At 33.3% G+C, this 13,953-nt stretch overlaps 1 protein-coding gene across 17 annotated transcripts in view; it reads left to right on the top strand.

Moving 5' to 3' along the window:
- LOC124540440 (muscle calcium channel subunit alpha-1-like) overlaps positions 1 to 13,953 on the top strand; it is a 108,040-nt gene that overhangs the window by 69,547 nt on the left and 24,540 nt on the right. For all 17 annotated transcript variants that reach the window (XR_006967144.1, XR_006967143.1, XM_047118004.1 and 14 more), the window contains exons 4-8: positions 6,613 to 6,718; positions 7,319 to 7,458; positions 10,629 to 10,735; positions 12,219 to 12,371; positions 13,688 to 13,884. Coding sequence is in view for 15 of the 17 variants with exons in the window: in XM_047118004.1 (XP_046973960.1) it covers positions 6,613 to 6,718; positions 7,319 to 7,458; positions 10,629 to 10,735; positions 12,219 to 12,371; positions 13,688 to 13,884 (703 nt within the window). In the remaining 2 variants the exon portion in view is untranslated. The remainder of the gene's footprint in view (positions 1 to 6,612; positions 6,719 to 7,318; positions 7,459 to 10,628; positions 10,736 to 12,218; positions 12,372 to 13,687; positions 13,885 to 13,953) is intronic.

Here is a 13,953-nt window from a genome sequence, read left to right as displayed (position 1 = left end):
AGTCAGGTGTATTTCCCTCGTTGATAGTTTCATGCCAGACCATGCCAAGCAGTTGTCAGTGATTATCCTCACGTGCCAAACAATCATCGCGAAGGTTTACACATCTTTAGATGTTGAAATTGTTTATTTATTTTTAAAAATTACATTGTACATATATGTTATTACGTAAGGTAAAACGTCTTGTATACAAATGCTGTACATCACCGCCTGAAATCTATTTCAGTACCGTAACCTAATTGTAAATTGAACTCCCTAAATCTGCCGCAATTTCGTGTTATAAATAGCCCGAATAATCTCTATGGAATCTGTACTTTGCTTATTTCCATTATGAACGTACGCTGCTTATAACTTTTCCATTAATATATCATTCTGATCACCAGTTCCAAACAAACTCAAGTGTGTTATTACTTCCTGCTATCAATCCTAATTTATTCTTTCTAAACTTTTGCCAAATAAATAAATAATTGCGAGTTTTGTAATCGCTCGCATTGATCGTAACTCATCCGACGATTGGCTGAAGCTAAAATGTAATTTTACGTAACACATAAACAGGAGTTTGTAACTCGCGTATTTTAGTTCGTTTTTGATTAATTGTCTGTGCCAGATGAATCAAAGACGTGTCAGCGTTTAAACGAATACGCTGTCAGCTCTGTGAGAACTTTTAAGTATCTTTTCTTGATCTGGTTTTCTTTAAACATTATTATTTTTATATCTTAGCAAGAAGAACTGTTATTGTTTACAAATTTTATTTTACCTAAAATGTATGTAATGCAATTATTCCCAAAATCCAAAATATAAAAAATTTCTTTATATATATGATTAGCTGTGCCCACCACCTTGTACGCGTTTGAATTAAAAAAAATATATTATTGTAGCATAAGTTGCTCCTTATTATATCAGTTATCTGCCAGTGAAAGTCCTGTCTAAAACGGTCCAGCCGTCCCAGAGATTAGCCGGAACAAACAGACAGACTGACAGAAAAATTGTAAAAAATGTTATTTTGGTATATGTACCGTCTATACATACATATGCATTGAGTAAAAAGGGCTATTTTAGTATTACAAACAGACTCTAATTTTATTATATGTATAGATAAATCAAAATATTCAATTTCTTCCGAATTTCGCTCTTGAAATTGAAAGAAGAAAAGGCAATCACTGTATTTATACTTTAAAGTTATTTGTTGAACCCTTAGTTTTATAGAATTCGTTCGTATTCAGATATTTTTTGGGTTAAACTATTCGAAATAAAATTCGGCCTATATAACCATTGAAAGAATATAGTTTTTATAATGATTGCATATCGAAACGTGCACAACGTAAATATAAAACCCTCGAATCGAGTTAACGTATTAAAGAACAACGCCCTTTAATTTAAAAATAAATAAAACAACGTAGAACGTGTAAAAAAAAACTCTGGCAACGAGCCAAACAACGCCATGTATGTATGAATGAATGGCACAAACATTTGGAAATTGCCCTTCAGGAAATACCGCAAGTAGGTATTCACTATTGTGCTCGAATATTTAAAAAAATACACTTTGTTGATCACAATAAAGACAAATATATGACGTCATTTTTAGTTCTCTATTTCATTTGTAACTAGTGAATAGATGATAAAAAAGCGTGGAGTTAATACCTGTTGACTTCCAAACAGGATACATTCATTTAAATAATTGTATTTAATTAACATGACGTTGTATTTTTTAAATGTTAAAAAAGAGTAACTAATGAATTTCTTGCCGATTCTTCCCGGTAGAATCTACTTTCCGAAACGGTGGTACCTTCACTTAATTGTAAAGTGACGATTCAAAAGTGCTTATAAAAGCCTACTTGAATAAAGTTTATTTTGATTTTGATTGATTTTGATTGACCCGCCCAAGCTTCGTTCGGATACAAAGCTGATACTAAATGTACAACAGAATTTGTTTATTTACGAAATCACATTAGAAACTTCTGTGTGTGATTCTTTACTAGATTGTCAATGTATTATATACAAAAATCTTCCTCTCGAATCACTCTATCTATTAAAAGAAAAAACCGCCTCAAAATCCGTTACGTAGTTTTAAAGATTTAAGCATACATAGGGATATAGGGACAGAAAAAGCGACTTTGATTTATATAATGTTGTGATAGGTATGCAGACTGACAAATGGACCTTATGGTAAGTAATGATGCCGCCTAAACATTGGCTCTGCACCGCCAACCTTGGAACCAAAGTTGTGTCCTTTGTCACTGACATTTCAAAACGGAACACAACAATACTAAATATTGATGTTAGCAGTAAAGAGTTATGATGCAGTTATGTGCCAGAGTAACTACAGGCACAAGGAACATAACATCTTAGTTCCCAAAATTGGTGGCACATTGACGGTCTAAGGAATAGTTAATATTTCTTACAGCGTCTTTGTCTATGGGTGATGGTGACCACTTACCATCAGGTGGCCCATATGCTCGTCCGCCAACCTATACCATAAAAAATTTGGAAAGTGTTACCAACACGGATTGGCTTGCATAAATCCCTACCACCACATTAATCACTTTTCTTTCATACAAACGTAATTTGACTAGAATATAAACATAAGTAGATCGCAGATATAACCACATAAGTTACACGTGTAAATTTAAAATCCATAAATATAATAATAAAATTAATGAAGGCATCATTATATACAATACTTACCTTAATCACATCATAAACATGTAACATATATCTATAGATAGATTAAATTAAAGTGTCTGTTTGTAATAAATAAATATGAGACAACATCACATACATTACTCTGATCCTAATGTAAGTAGCTGAAGCACTTGTGTTATGGAAATCAGAAGTAACGATGGTACCACAAACACCCAGACCCAAGACAACATAGAAACTAATGGTAATCTACACCGACTCGGCCGGGAATCGAACCCGGGACCTCAGAGTGGCGTACCCATGAAAACCGGTGTACACACCACTCGACCATGGAGAACGTCAAATTAATTATTAATTAATTAATATTATTAAAATAACAGATTTTTACTAAATCCATATGTATGTCTCCGCGCCACAAAACTTTTCAATTTTTGTCTGTATGTCTGTCTGCTTGTTCCAGCTAATCTCTGGAAATAAGTTAAGTGCATGTGATACGAGTAGGGATGACCATAGCCCAAGGGGTCAGAATCGACTTTTTCCATCACTAGACAGCCCTTAAACCATTAACGCTTCTAGTTAAGATCCAATTTGATCGTATTCATATTAATAATTTAAACTGACTTTACTTGGTGGCAGGGCTTTATACCAGCCCGTCTGGGTACCACCAGCTCATCAGATATTCTACCGTCAAATACCAGTAATACACCCAGTATAAATATATAGTAATGTTGTGTTCCGGTTTGAAGGGTTAGTGAGCCAGTAACATCAGGCACAAGGGACATAACGCACATTGTAAGGAATACTTACTATTTCTTACACCGCCATTGTCTATGTATGGTGGTGACCACTTACCATTAACTGACCCATTTGCTCCTCCATTTAACACCAACCTCTACCACCTATATCATAAAAAAACTCAAAAAATGAATCTAGATTAAGTCTATTGATAAATTCGTAATTATATTTCCCTAGCCGTTTAATTAAAGATTGATAAACAAAAATATTTAAACACAATAGCTTTATTGTAACAGAGAAAATTGTTTAAGCACCCGGATTACTTTTGACAAGCTTACATTAATTGAAACGGTCACGATATTTATCGTTCAACACGATTACATAGAAACGCCAGTTATTTTATTTACTAGTGATTCTTCTGCGAAACTTGAGTCATTACATATACATTTGGCGACAAAACAATGAAATCTTTTTTAAACAAAATTTTTAATGTCAAATGTTTATAATAATAATAATAAATAAATATGAGACAACATCACATACATTACTCTGATCCCAATGTAAGTAGCTGAACCACTTATGTTATGAAAATCAGAAGTAACGACGGTACCACAAACAGCCAGACCCAAGAAAACATAGAAAACTAATGGTAATCTACATCGACTCGGCCAGGAATCAAACCCGGGACCTCAGAGTGGCGTACCCATGAAAACCGGTGTACACACCACTCGACCATGGAGGTCGTCATACCAATGTATGTACATGTTACCGTAAGATTATAAAATTCGTCAGATTACAATCTGTCTCGTCAAACTCAAACTCAAATTACTTTATTCAATATAGAAATATTACACTTTCTTATTGATGGTCAATTGACACAGTACCACCGGTTCGGAAAAGAAAATACCCTGACCTGAGAAGAACCAGCGAAAGATACTCAGCGGGTTTTTTTTTTATTGTCTCATATATTATATAAACAATTTAATATGAAATGAAATAGACAGGAGGCGATCATTTAATCCCCAAGGTGTGCTATCGATCATAAACTCATAACCTTTTGCACACAAGCGTTTCTTAATAATTTTGTCAGATTATAAAAAGTCGAAATATTGTCAACTGTGAAATATGATTTCAATTTAACGTATTATTTTTAGCTATATTGTAATCTATCGATGGGAAGTTTCAAATTGTGAACTGGCGTAGAACGGATGCATGTCGCGTGTATTGGTTGAAAATTACGTGCCAGTGCATCTTGATGGTTCTGTCAGGATTGGAGTCTTTCGATGACAATTTACTTAATTTTGTTTACGTTTTTTATTTTTTAAATTAGAGATATAAGAATATAAATAAATGTAATCGTTTATGTTACATCATACCCAATAATTATTATTGGGTATGCAAATATAGCACATGAAATCTGCGTAATTGATTAATTCGTTTTATTGATTAAATATCCATGAATTTTTGGACGACCTCCCTGGTCGAGTGGTATGTACACCAGTTTTCATGGGTACGCCACTCCGAGGTCCCGGGTTCGATTCCCGGTCGAGTCAATGTAGATTATCACTAGTTTTCTATGTTGTCTTGGGTCTGAGTGTTTGTGGTACCGTCGTTACTTCGGATTTTCCATAACACAAGTGCTTTAGCTACTTACATTGGGATCAGAGAAATGTATGTGATGTTGTCTGATATTTATTTATTAATTTGTTATTATTATTATTTTAGTAGGAAATTTGAGCTATTAAGTTTAAATAATACTAAATACCAAAATTAGTTGTGTCGAGGGACATCTGTTTGAAAAAAAACGTTGTTTTCGATATATTTTTTGTATTAAATCAAATAGCAGACACATTGAATAAACAATATACAAATAATTAATGAAGACAAGACATAAAACCATTGGTAAAACGCAGGATAATAAAACTTTATATTTTAATAAAATCTTTTATAATGATATAAAGAGACAGAGAGAAAATAGAAAAAGAGGATAGCATGGAGAGGCTTTTTCTTTGTTTCAAAGTTTTTTAACTTCGTTCCAAAAATCCTAAATTGAACATTTTCTCAAAGTGATGTTACATACCGATTGTTATCATTAATCATCATCCCATCTTCGTCCACTGCTGGACATAGGCCTCTGTGATCATTCTTCGGCTACTCGCATCCAGCTCCTACCAGCCGTCTTGCGTAAATCGTCACCGATTATTATTAATTGTAAATATACTATGTACAAAACAAATACAGAAATCTTAGGACTAAACACAAAACAAAAAAAAAGTAATGCTCGAAACAAATTCATAGACAATTATTTTATGTGTTGTATAACGGGCGGACTTATGGCCATTCGTTTCAAACAAACCAATCTAAGAGATTTTTTTTAAAACCATCGAGGAAGGCTGTGCAATAAACGATTGTATAAGTCTGCTTGGTTTTCAGTACAGTCAAAAATTGACTGTCAGTCATTTATCTTAAATAATATTTAAATTTATATACATTCAGTTATAAAATTCGACTTATTAACGATGCCAATGAAGATTTTGTTTATATATCCCAACAACTACATGAGTTAAATTCGTTTCAGAACTTATCTCGTGCGTAGTTGTAAATGAAAAGATCGTGGAAACTTGCGTATCTTATAAGTTCTCGTACTCACAACAGAGCAGAGCAGATCGGTAAACTGAGATCCATATTGGATTTGAATATTTAAGATATACCTATATAAATTAAAAATATGTTGTCTATTGGATGATATTTGGTCCAATTACCATTATCGAAGTTAAGTCTTGGTTGACGCTCGTATAATAACCTCTTGAATCAATTTAAAAGTTTTCCTAATATAGAAGATAACTACATTTTTACAAAATACTACAAAAGCGTATCACGTAGCATTTATAATAAAATAGCGGCCCGTCCTGGCTACAAACGGGTGGACATAAGATTTTAGTTTATATTTATATCTTTTAATTACAATTTTTTTCTTGTTCCTTACCGAGATGATTAATAATGTATGGATCCCTCTGTCTATTAATTAAAACTGCATGAAAATCTACTCAGTAGTTTTGAAGTTTACCACGAGCATACAGACAGACAGACGCGATCGGGGGACTTTGTTTGATAATATGTAGTGATGAAAAGGCTATTTGCAAATTAACATTTTTGACCACTTACCATCAAGCTCATTTGCTCGTTTACCAACCACACAAATATGAAAATGGTCAAATAATTCTTTAACTCAAAGACCAGACCGTTCGAATGGATGATACTTACAACGATTTTTGCAAACTGTATAGCATTAGCCGTCTACACTCCGTACCCCGCAAGCGATTCAAACTATACGAACTGGGTTTTGGTAAGTTACCATTAATTATTACATGAATTTACTTAATTTAGAAACTCGATTTTTCCATGATCTAAGTTTATATTCCTGCTCAGTTCATTTTATCTTATAACTTTTGTTTAATAAATTATATACGATTATTTTCCTTTGTTAATAGATTTCTTTAAGTCAAATATTTTTCGAGTAATCTAATAACAATGACTCAGATTGTATCCCTAAACTTGGTATACCCACAAACTTCCAAGTTTAGATCAAACACAACATGGATTTTCATAAGTAAATACAACAACAATAACAGCCTATAAATTTCGCAGTGCTAGGCTAAGGCCTTTTCTCACTTCCAGGAGAAAATTTGGAAGATTAGGAGCATATTCCACTACGCTCTAATGCGAGTTGATGGATATACACACGTGGCAGAATTTCTATAAAATTCGACACATTCAGGTTTTCTCACGATGTTTTCCTTCACCGCCGAGCACGAGATGAATAACAGACACAAATTAAGCACATGAATATTCAGTGGTGTTTAATAATCATCGGTTACGATGCACACGTCCTAACCGTAAACGTATATTTGTGTGAAAAATCTTTAAATCTGTATTAATATTTCAGGAAAAAATCGAATACATATTTCTCGTGATATTCACGGGAGAATGTGTTATGAAGATCATCGCCTACGGCTTCGTCATGCATCCTGGCTCATACCTTCGAAATGGTTGGAATTTGCTCGACTTCACAATCGTTGTTATTGGGTAAATATTATTATTTTGAAACGTTCGGAAACGCTATGAAACTTAAATAATGTTTCAAGATTGTTGATCATTATGCTGTTTAATTTTACTCTTGAGAATCATTTATAACGTGTTTATTTTTTTTTGTTACGCGCTATTGTTTAAAGTTTTAAAAGTTCTGTCATTATGATCGAACAATCAACGTATACAACTCATTAATTTAAGTAGATTATTAGTTCTTTTAAATCTTTCGACAAAAATCAACTGTTGCTATTACTACTAAGCTATTACTAATTTTTTTAACAGAACATTTATATTTATTTATTGACAAAGTTAAAAATATCAGCGGAAGTTTATTTTATAAATAAATATCTAGGAAAGACGTATTGACTTTGCGGAACCAAAAACTTGGCATTATAAGTTTACCTTTGCTTTTTGTACTTATTTTTGTCATCGTTACTATAAAAAAATATTACAGTCAATATAGTCTTGTTGCAACTGTAGCTATACACACTCATTCATATATAAGTAATATTCTTGTATTAGGTTTGAAAATTGAAACAATCTAACTACAGGCACAAGGGACATAACATCTTACTAATGCAAAATCTATAGGCGATGATTATAAGACACACTAGATGTCCTACTTGCTAGTCCACCTACATAAATACTAAAACTATACATGCGAAAGTAACCCAGTCTGTTTCTCTTTCACGGGCAAACCGCTGAACCGAATTTGATAAAATGTAGTCTAAGCAAACCAGAACTAAAAGACACTACAAGGACTTAACCTATAAAACCGAAGCCGTTTACGATAAGTAGTTTGAAATAAATTCCTCCATTATCAACAAGGGAATTTCTAGCTCTGAGGCGGAATAACATCGAAGAATAATTATGAATCTGATTCATGACTTTAGGTAGAGTTTTGTGCAAGCCCGTTTGGGTAGGTACTACCCACTCATCAGTTATTCTACCGCCAAATAACAGTACTCAGTATTGTTGTGTTCCGGTTTGAAGGATGAGTGAGCCAGTGTAGCTACAGGCCCAAGGTTGGTGGCGCATTGACGATATAAAGAATAGTTAATATTTCTTACAGCTTCATTGTCTATGTGTGATGGTGACCACTTACCATCAAGTGGCCCATATGCTCGTCCGCCAACCTATACCATAAAAAGGACTTCCTCAAATTTTAATATATATTAATAAAACATATTTCGTAAGGAAGTTTCCTGTATAAGCCTCAGTTATTCTATCTGGCAGCCTATTTTTTTAAGAGATCATTTGACATAGTTGAAAAGTTTCGTCACAGTTGTACGGAGTAGTGGCCCAATTAAGCTTGAAGTGGAAAAATTTAAATGTTGATATCACTTTTATTTGACAAGAGGGCCTTTTTTAATCATTATAAAAACAATATTAAAAAAAAGAAGAGAAAATAATATTAAAAAATCTTATTTTGTCTGTTTATTCATATATTTTTATAATCTATATATTTTTTATCGAATTATATCGGTCAGTGACACCTGTAAAAACATGTTCCAATTAATGTTGTCTTAAATTTTCGCGATTATTACACATTTAAATAAAACTAATTATAACGGATGAATCGCGTATATTGATTATTTTTAAACATCCCGACGTTTCGAGCACTTTGCAGTGTTCGTGGTCACGGGTAGACTAAGATGACATTTGTCTATTCGAAGAACAAAGGAAATATTATTAACAACTACCGCCAACGATTTCTCAATTGATATCTTGAGTAACGTTCCGGTTGCACGCAGAAGGCACTAACTGTATCTTTAGGCCTTGCAGTCTGTTGGATTTGGGATTTTAAATTTTTTAATAAGTGGATCCCAGGTGTTAGAAAGTCTCCAACCATCTTCTCTATTGAAGTTCGGATGTTTTTGAATTTCAATAGCCTCGCGTATCATTCTAGGAATGAATCTGTGTTCTCTAGCGAGGATCTGTGGTTTATCAAATCGGATAAAATGGTTAGGTTTATCCAGAGCATGTTCACAGACTGCAGACTTAGAAGAACGCCTATTTTTGACATCTCCTATATGTTCCTTGACCCTGGTACCGATGCTTCTCTTTGTTTGGCCTATGTAAGATAAACCACACTCACATTCGAGTTTATATACTCCTGCAGTTTGTAAAGGGATATTACTCTTGATAGGTCTCAAGACATAGAATAGACAAATGTCATCTTAGTCTACCCGTGACCACGAACACTGCAAAGTGCTCGAAACGTCGGGATGTTTAAAAATAATCAATATACGCGATTCATCCGTTATAATTAGTTTTATTTAAATGTTCCAATTACTTTAATTGTTTTATTAAAATTTGTACTTAGTAATTCTGATTTTTATATTTGTAATGAATTAGAAAAACCTGCCATTTTTATTTTATTTTTTAGCCCGCCAAAAGTACCTTTCATTTATCCACAGATAATAAAAACTTAATTAGTCATTAGTCTATTATTTATTAAAAAAAATAACGTTAGATTCTTGTACATATAAATAGTAGTAATGAATAAAATTTTACACTACGAAATGCAACTGACATAAAAAAACACGGACAAAAAGATTGCGGAGAAATAAATAAATATCAATTTACGCCTACATTTATTTTATTACGAAGTCGTGTTTCTCCAGGCAAATTTATCCTTATGAAACTCGTACTGACAAGACATCGTAGTGTGAGTGAGAAGACTAATGTAGGAATAGAGAGGACAATTAAATACCATTTAGATTATCTTCGTTAGTCGCCTTCATTAATGAAGAGATCTATAATAAAAGCGAAACTTTTTAAATATGTAGGTCTCTTTCTCTCAACGTCATTCGTATAACGAAACGTGACAATTCCTTGAGGTTTTACCATCAATTCTGATCATTACCTAGAAAGTTGTAACTAAAAGGAAAACTTTTTATTCCATATATTTCGTGTAAACTGTAAAGAAGAATTTACATACCTATATTTAGTTTTGTGTGTGTGTGTGTATGTGAATAATATCAACTCCACACAAATGAATATAAAATTTTGTGAATATCTTACTTTTCTTAATTTGCTGCATAATAAAAACAATGTATAACTCACTTATCATTAGTGAATCTCGACAATAAATAGCCAAATGAAGCAAAAACATATTCTTTTAAATAGAGAAGTTGTAACTACCTACACGATTTTTCTTTCAGCATGGTGAGCACAGTACTATCTAGTATCTTCAAAGATGCGTTCGACGTGAAAGCTCTGCGAGCGTTTCGAGTTTTACGACCCTTGAGACTTGTGTCAGGCGTTCCCAGTGAGTACTTAGCTGTTGACATGAAAACGTGTTCAGTAATGTATGTTTTGCAGTTGTTTTTAACCCATTGAATTTGTATCGCATTCATTAATACTCAAAATCCCAATGATATTTAAATATGTATGTATTTTTTTAAAGTATAATAAGACATTAGGTAAAATGGTAGTTGATGGTCACATATATATTAATATTATAAATGTGAAAGTAACTTTGCTTGTCTGTTTGTCTGTCGCTCTTGACCGAACCGTAGAACCGAATTTGATAAAATTTAGTATGAAGCAAACTTGCTCTTTAAGAAAGGACAAAGGTTACTTTTTTAGCCTAACATGACAACCAATACCCTAAAACGTCAGCGTAGCCGCGGGCGACTACTAATTGTCTATAAACCCTAGATCTCTTAACATGTCGAATTAATATATTTAGCAATGGACTTATTCATTCTTACTTATCTATAATATACTTTATTTTGAATAATTTTCCTTATTACATCGATAAATTCACGAACCATCCCACACAGTATATTCTTTACATAAAATTAAAATTGACGCTTACCCAAAAATAGCATCATCATAAAAAATAAAAACCGATATCGGATGCAAAATGATTTAACAGTTGCAGCTTTACAAATTGATTTATAACGCTCGTTAAATAATTTGTCGGGTCAGTAACCGGATCAGCTTCGTGCATATTGATCCCTTCCGTGTCTCCGAGCAGATGACATGATTGAATAGCAATGGATTACACACATGTGTCTATTTTAATTTTCAGCATAAAATACAGTAACAACAACAGCCTGTAAATTTCCCACTGCTGGTCTCAGACCTCTCCATTTGAGGAGAAGGTTCGGAACATATTCGACCAATTTTCCCAATGAAAGTTGGTGGAATACACATGTGACAGGATTTCTATGAAATTAGGCACATCCAAGTTTCCTCACGATGTCTTCCTTCACCGCCTAAAACGAGATAAATTATAAACACAAATTAAGCACATGAATATTCAATGGTGCTTGCCTGGGTTTCAACCCGTAATCATCGGCTAAGATGCCGGCGTTCCAACCATCTCATGTTCCAAATACAGTAAGATCAGGCTCACCCATTCTAGCTGGAACCAGGCTTACATATTAAAAGGTTTAATGCTATTTCCCAACGCGGGTCGATAAGCATTAAGGTTTATTGAATTTAGTTGGACCCAAAGAGTGACCATGAGCCAAAATGCTGATACTAATTAAAGTTCTCAGCCTAAGATAGATCAATCTTCTCTTTTAATTTAGCCTTGTACTAAATATTATTGATTCTTGGTTCTAGAAAGAAATTAAACATCACAATAAGGTCTAAAAACAAGGGGTCTGTTGTAATCGATCACGTGACGATGTATTCACAAACGTCTCTGGTCAAAATGGATTCGTGATCATATTTCGATCTTTCATCCTCTAAAATAAATTTAATAAGTCAGATGTAACACACATTCATTTCTTTTCCAGGCTTACAAATCGTTTTGAATTCTATCTTGAAGGCAATGGTACCGCTACTTCACATCGCGCTGCTGGTTATCTTTGTCATCATAATATACGCCATCATCGGTCTCGAACTGTTCTCGGGAAAGATGCATAAAACGTGTTACAACAGATTAACAGGTGATATTTTTATATTGCTTACCATTCAATAATATAAATAAATAAATATGAGACAATATCACATACATTACTCTGATCCAATGTAATTAGCTAAAGCACTTGTGTTATGGAAAATCAGAAGTCACGACGGTACCACAGACACCCAGATCTCAGACAACATAGAATACTAATTATAATATACATCGACTCGGCCGCGAATCGAACCCGGGACCTCGGAGTGGCGTACCCATGAAAACCGGTGTACTCACCACTCGACCACGGAGGTCGTCGAACCATTACTACTTTAATTATTGTATTTATTTCTAAATTGTCTATATTAATACTATAAATGTAAAAGTCACTCTGTCTGTCTGTCTGTCTGTCGCTCTATCAAAACAGCGGTACTATGATATGAAGCAAACTTGACCTCCTATGGACATATGCTACTTTTTTGCCTAACACATGACAACCTAAAATGCGAGCAAAGCCGTCTACTAGTAAATAATAATATGTTGGAAAATCTTTGTCTGTATATTTTATATGTGAAAATCGCTATTTATGACCAATTGTTGGAAAAAGGCTTGCTCATCTATAGAGCTTTCTCCCAAAACGTTTATTCCAAAATGTTTATTATTCAAAAATGCACCAGAATTTCATAGAAAAGATACTCTACTTTTACTAGATGATTCAACGAATTAAAATGTTACATAAAACCTAATAGCCTTGCACTTTGGGCTCGTAATCTTCAATTAAATGCACGTGGTTTAACCACTCGTTGTTCTCAACTTTAGAACTGAAGATATTATATAATGATAAAGTCCAAGTTTTTACATTTCAGTCATTTATTCTTCAGTAACTCGAAAAATTATGCAATTCCATTAAACATTACTTATGTATTTGATTACTGGATATCCCCATTTATTTTGACGATTTTATCTTAATATAATTATTTCTATTAAAAATAGAACATTTCTCATGATATAACATATGCTACGATTTGGAAATAACATTCACTGGCATAATTTGAAACTAGTTGTAAGAACTGCAAGAAAGTCTCAGTGGATAAAACAACCTGTTGCTCACCCAATTATCCTATCGTTAACGAAAATTTCGGATCAATCTAAATACTATTTAGTTTCCCGCACCATTTAATTTATCAGAAATAAAATCGTCCTATAATGAAAACCTCTGTTTATTTGTTCTGCATAAAGGTCGTGCAGGAAATTGGTAGACCGTTTACAGAATTAGCTTATCATGGATTCTCTATAATAATTGGTTTTTCTGTATACATATTTTACTTTTCTGTTTTTAAATGCTATGTGTTATTGTTATTCCAGATGAAATTATGGATAATCCTCATCCATGTGACTTGGATAATGGTTTCAACTGTTCAATGATTGGTGAGGAAATGGAATGCAGGGAGGGTTGGATCGGTCCCAACTTCGGCATCACGAATTTCGACAATTTCGGCTTGTCTATGCTCACCGTCTTCCAATGCATCACTTTAGAGGGCTGGACAGATGTCATGTATAATGTAAGAGTAAAAGGTTTTGTTTAATTGGCTAGGGTACTATCCATATAATAAAATATTACATTATATAAA

Source organism: Vanessa cardui, chromosome 25 (genome assembly GCF_905220365.1).
Source record: "Vanessa cardui chromosome 25, ilVanCard2.1, whole genome shotgun sequence".
Taxonomy (NCBI): domain Eukaryota; kingdom Metazoa; phylum Arthropoda; class Insecta; order Lepidoptera; family Nymphalidae; genus Vanessa; species Vanessa cardui.
This window is presented reverse-complemented; position numbering and strand designations above follow the sequence as displayed.